The sequence below is a fragment of the Myxine glutinosa genome, chromosome 2 (assembly GCF_964187855.1).
Source record: "Myxine glutinosa chromosome 2, kmMyxGlut1.1, whole genome shotgun sequence".
Lineage (NCBI taxonomy): Eukaryota > Metazoa > Chordata > Myxini > Myxiniformes > Myxinidae > Myxine > Myxine glutinosa.
This window is the reverse complement of record NC_136262.1, coordinates 3869674-3875673: the sequence shown is the minus strand read 5'-3', so window position 1 is coordinate 3875673 and position 6000 is coordinate 3869674. Positions and strand designations below refer to the sequence as shown.

The 6000-nt window shown below is 49.0% G+C and overlaps 2 protein-coding genes across 2 annotated transcripts in view; both read right to left on the bottom strand.

The window, feature by feature from the left end:
• Positions 1-319: 319 nt before the first annotated feature.
• LOC144890748 (uncharacterized) lies at positions 320-3106 on the bottom strand. The gene has a single exon (XM_078772530.1). The coding sequence runs from the start codon at positions 2966-2968 to the stop codon at positions 320-322; it is 2649 nt and encodes an 882-aa protein (XP_078628656.1). The 5' UTR covers positions 2969-3106.
• A 991-nt stretch (positions 3107-4097) lies between these two features.
• Positions 4098-6000, bottom strand: part of LOC137422423 (phospholipid-transporting ATPase IC) — a 283539-nt gene continuing 281636 nt past the window's right edge. The window contains 1 exon segment of the mRNA XM_078772905.1: positions 4098-4417. Coding sequence (XP_078629031.1) covers positions 4244-4417 — 174 coding nt within the window. The 3' untranslated portion in view covers positions 4098-4243.

Here is a 6000-nt window from a genome sequence, read left to right as displayed (position 1 = left end):
ATTTTGGGAATCTCCTCTTCCCTAATGATCTGCAACAGGAAGCATTCACATTTTGGGAATCTCCTCTTCCCTAATGATCTGCAACAGGAAGCATTCACAGCATGATCAGATTGCTCAGCTTTCCTTTTGTAACTCTTTCTCCCTTTGTTTAGGAATGCTTAATCCTTCAGTATTCCCGAAGTCACCATTTCACCTGCCATGACATTCACAATCATAATGTTACATCAAGATGAACAGCAGTACGCATTTGACCAAATATTCCTGGAGTACACGAAGAAGCCACCACAATACATGATTATCTCACATTGTGTCACACATGTTACAACAGACAATGAGAGAACACACAACATTGTAAAATATACACCATGATGAAAAGAAAACTTTGTATTATCAATTTTATTACACTGTAACAGCAGTAAACAATGATAGGTATGTGGGGGGTGATGGAGAGGGCACTAGGGTATGTGGGGGTGGTGGAGAGGGAGCTGTGGTATGTGGGGATGGTGGAAAGGGAGCTGTGGTATGTGGGGATGGTGGAAAGGGAGCTGTGGTATGTGGGGATGGTGGAGAGGGAGCTGTGGTATGTGGGGATGGTGGAAAGGGAGCTGTGGTATGTGGGGATGGTGGAAAGGGAGCTGTGGTATGTGGGGATGGTGGAAAGGGAGCTGTGGTATGTGGGGATGGTGGAGAGGGAGCTGTGGTATGTGGGGATGGTGGAGAGGGAGCTGTGGTATGTGGGGATGGTGCAAAGGGAGCTGTGGTATGTGGGGATGGTGGAGAGGGAGCTGTGGTATGTGGGGATGGTGGAGAGGGAGCTGTGGTATGTGGGGATGGTGGAGAGGGAGCTGTGGTATGTGGGGATGGTGGAGAGGGAGCTGTGGTATGTGGGGATGGTGGAAAGGGAGCTGTGGTATGTGGGGATGGTGGAGAGGGAGCTGTGGTATGTGGGGATGGTGGAGAGGGAGCTGTGGTATGTGGGGATGGTGGAGAGGGAGCTGTGGTATGTGGGGATGGTCGAGAGGGAGCTGTGGTATGTGGGAGTGGTGGAGAGGGGAGCTGGGTTATGTGGGAGTGGTGGTGAGTGGCTGGGGTATGTGGGGATGGTGGAGAGGGAGCTGTGGTATGTGGGGATGGTGGAGAGGGAGCTGTGGTATGTGGGGATGGTGGAAAGGGAGCTGTGGTATGTGGGGATGGTGGAGAGGGAGCTGTGGTATGTGGGGATGGTGGAAAGGGAGCTGTGGTATGTGGGGATGGTGGAAAGGGAGCTGTGGTATGTGGGGATGGTGGAGAGGGAGCTGTGGTATGTGGGGATGGTGGAGAGGGAGCTGTGGTATGTGGGGATGGTGGAGAGGGAGCTGTGGTATGTGGGGATGGTGGAGAGGGAGCTGTGGTATGTGGGGATGGTGGAAAGGGAGCTGTGGGATGGTGGAAAGGGAGCTGTGGTATGTGGGGATGGTGGAGAGGGAGCTGTGGTATGTGGGGATGGTGGAGAGGGAGCTGTGGTATGTGGGGATGGTGGAGAGGGAGCTGTGGTATGTGGGGATGGTCGAGAGGGAGCTGTGGTATGTGGGAGTGGTGGAGAGGGGAGCTGGGTTATGTGGGAGTGGTGGTGAGTGGCTGGGGTATGTGGGGATGGTGGAGAGGGAGCTGTGGTATGTGGGGATGGTGGAGAGGGAGCTGTGGTATGTGGGGATGGTGGAAAGGGAGCTGTGGTATGTGGGGATGGTGGAGAGGGAGCTGTGGTATGTGGGGATGGTGGAAAGGGAGCTGTGGTATGTGGGGATGGTGGAAAGGGAGCTGTGGTATGTGGGGATGGTGGAGAGGGAGCTGTGGTATGTGGGGATGGTGGAGAGGGAGCTGTGGTATGTGGGGATGGTGGAGAGGGAGCTGTGGTATGTGGGGATGGTCGAGAGGGAGCTGTGGTATGTGGGGATGGTGGAGAGGGAGCTGTGGTATGTGGGGATGGTCGAGAGGGAGCTGTGGTATGTGGGGATGGTGGAGAGGGAGCTGTGGTATGTGGGGATGGTCGAGAGGGAGCTGTGGTATGTGGGAGTGGTGGAGAGGGGAGCTGGGTTATGTGGGAGTGGTGGTGAGTGGCTGGGGTATGTGGGGATGGTGGAGAGGGAGCTGTGGTATGTGGGGATGGTGGAAAGGGAGCTGTGGTATGTGGGGATGGTGGAAAGGGAGCTGTGGTATGTGGGGATGGTGGAAAGGGAGCTGTGGTATGTGGGGATGGTGGAAAGGGAGGTGTGGTATGTGGGGATGGTGGAAAGGGAGCTGTGGTATGTGGGGATGGTGGAGAGGGAGCTGTGGTATGTGGGGATGGTGGAGAGGGAGCTGTGGTATGTGGGGATGGTGGAGAGGGAGCTGTGGTATGTGGGGATGGTGGAGAGGGAGCTGTGGTATGTGGGGATGGTGGAGAGGGAGCTGTGGTATGTGGGGATGGTGGAAAGGGAGCTGTGGTATGTGGGGATGGTCGAGAGGGAGCTGTGGTATGTGGGGATGGTGGAGAGGGAGCTGTGGTATGTGGGGATGGTCGAGAGGGAGCTGTGGTATGTGGGAGTGGTGGAGAGGGGAGCTGGGTTATGTGGGAGTGGTGGTGAGTGGCTGGGGTATGTGGGGATGGTGGAGAGGGAGCTGTGGTATGTGGGGATGGTGGAAAGGGAGCTGTGGTATGTGGGATGGTGGAAAGGGAGCTGTGGTATGTGGGGATGGTGGAGAGGGAGCTGTGGTATGTGGGGATGGTGGAGAGGGAGCTGTGGTATGTGGGGATGGTGGAGAGGGAGCTGTGGTATGTGGGGATGGTGGAGAGGGAGCTGTGGTATGTGGGGATGGTGGAGAGGGAGCTGTGGTATGTGGGGATGGTGGAGAGGGAGCTGTGGTATGTGGGGATGGTCGAGAAGGAGCTGTGGTATGTGGGGATGGTGCCAAGGTATGTGGGAGTGATGGAGAGGGAGCGGGGATACATGGGGGTGCAAAGAGGCTAAACCCATGTAGCCCACCACACAGGATGGTGGGATTAATTGGAGCCATGATAGTAGTAGTAGTAGTAAAGTAAACATAATCCTGAAAAGGCATTGATTATACACAAGTTTAAAACATTTCCCTCAACCCCGATTGGTCATATGGTATTGTATGAATTGCATTTATGAGTCACATCTCCAAAATAAAACATTACCTACTGTTTCTTTATATTATTACATGCATGATAAATAATGCACAATTTAAACTTCAAACCCAGTTTATCCTCATCAAGTGCATCATATGAATTAAAACACAAGAAACAAATTGTCACATACGTACGATATGTAGCACCTTAAAAATATTCCAAAGATGTTTACGGTACAATAAATATATACCATTCAAATACCATTCAAATTCATCCATAGATGAAACAGCCTTGAGCACCTTATCCTAAGGTGTGATTTGATAAACATTTCCATATTGCCCGCTTTGACCCGCAGCCACAAAACAACAATCCTGGTGAAAGTTAAACCATCGATGGACGGTGGATATTTTCACCCCAGGATGCTGGTATTCCATTCTGAAATGGCGTATCGATGGCTCGATGCAAAAAATAAAGATTGTTCAAAAATGTTAAACACCTGCAAGGAGCGATGACGATTTTTAATAGAGGATGTGTGCGACCTCCTGGGTATCCCCCGAGCGGGTGATGCTGGTAGTTCTCTCGAACGAGAGCGTTCTAAGGGGCACTCAAGGACATGGAGAACTCACGATTACTCATTGCAAATTATCGCCAGGAGACATGTGAGGTGCAATTTTACATTGCTTTGTCACAATGGCGATGGAGAAGTACAAAAACCCACAATGCAACACTCAAAATGGTGCTCGTGCATTTCCCATATTACGAGTGATGAGAGCAATATCCTTCTCGATACGAGAAAGAGCCATCCATAAACAATGCTTCAAAATGTTATTCCTTGACCATATCCCCCCAAAATTCCATTGTAACTCGAGAGCATTCCTTGCCCAGATCCAGATGTCATTGCAGCGACTCCGATTGCACTGCGGAGAACTCAGAAACCCCAAAATCGGTAATAGTTCAGAGGTCTGTACAGTTCAGAGGTCTGTGCAGGTGCACAGAGAAGGACAAAATAAAAGTAGTGGTTGAGAGTTCTGTACCCTGTGACCTTGTTTAGTGCCATCGGATTGCTCCAGATGAGGGAAATGAGGCTCCAGATGCTCAGAAATCATGTGTGTACTTGTTAGAGGCATTTGCTTTTCATTTCCTCTCTTCTCCTTTCTTACGACGAATGCTTCGTCCAGATGTGATGAGGTCGCCAAATCCAGGTGTGTGAGAGAAAGCGTAGCCCGAGCGTCGCACAGTAGCATATCTGCGGAATGCCACAGTCACCACCGACGGTGGCTTCTTGCGAGGCTGGCGACCATCTTGAACCTGCGGAGAATATAATGGATGTTAAAGAGGGACAAAGGAATCTCAAGAATAAATCACGAGAAGTACAAAAATTGTGATTATCTGGGAAATCTGGAAATTCTCAGTAATGGAAATGTTCACGATGGATTGTGGGCGGCTGATGCCTTTTTTTTTTTTTTTTTTTTTTTTTTTTTTTTTTTTTTTTTTTTTTTTTTTTTTTTTTTTTTTTTTTGTATACAAGATCGAGGCTCGTGAAAGAGCGAACATTAATCACACAGAAAGACAAACAGACACATAAAACAAATAACATCGGGAGCGGTAGACAAGATGGGGAGAGAGGGGGAAGGACACAAACACACATTTGAGAGCAGGGACCGAGAGACATGGAGACATCGAGAGATCTGTGGGAGGGAGAGGGCTTTGGGGGGGAGGCATGTGAAGGGGAGGAGGCATGTGAAGGGGGGGAGCCTTTCAGCCTTTCAGAGTAGTATGGGAATAACAAATCGCCCCAAGTCACATCTCTCACCCAATGATGGCAGGTGCAATTAACCGGCCTTCACCTAATCAATTACTGTTGAGCCATCAGAGATGAGACAGAATGCCAAGACTGCATGTTCAGTCTACCTAAGCAGCAACACATTCTTTTGCAGACTGCATAAGGTTGTCTGTGTTCTGTGCATCTTTCCTTCAAAGCAAAAATTAAATGAAATTTAATAAGAGCATAGCCATTCCCAAAAGAGAAGAAAATGTCGCACAGGTAATATTTACATTGGACTCCCCCTTCACCCCAAACTAATGTGGCCCATAATCACCTGCAGTCTGTATTAAACCCAAGTTATCATTTCATTATTTCCTCCGCCACCAAAGGGGGATGGTGGTTGTGTTTTCACCCCTGTCTGTTTGTTTGTTTGTTTGTGTGTGAACAAAATATCTCAAAAAGTTGTGGACGGATTCGGCCGAAATTTGGCAAAGATGTAGCGTGTGGGACAAGGACGAAATGATTAGATTTTGGTGAAGATCCGGATTCGGATCCGGTTAGTAGAATTTTTAAAGTGATTCTTCACCATTTGGGAGATAGGGCCAAAAACGATACATAGCAGTATATCGCAAAAAGTTGTGGACGGATTTGGACGAAACTTGGTGGACCGGTTGGGTGTCTGACAAGGACGATTCGATTCGATTTTGGTGAAGATCTGAATATGGATTCGGATATGAGAATTATTTAATCTTTTAAGTGATTCTTCACCATTGGGAGATAGGGCCAAAACGATACATAGCAGGATATCTCAAAACGTTATGGACGGATTTGGACGAAACTTATTGGACAGGTTGTGTGTGTGACAAGGAAGCATCGATTCAATCTTGGTGAAGATCCGGATCCGGATCCGGCTAGCAGAATTTTTTAGGTGATTCTTCACCATTGAGAGATCATATGGCCAACCAGACGGAGGTATGCTCGCTACTGAGTGCCGTTCTAGTTTCTACTGTTGTTGTGCTTGTGTGCTTTCCTCTCTCTCCCCCTCTTGTCTCCCACTCCCTTTATTATATGTTTTATCTGTCCGTTTATGTTTTTGTGTTTAATGTGTTAGCTCTTACATGAGCCT

What these genes read in the sequence shown, in the direction of transcription:
- LOC144890748 (XM_078772530.1), bottom strand. Translation starts at nt 2,968, where the DNA reads ATGTATCCCCGCTCCCTCTCCATCACTCCCACATACCTTGGCACCATC.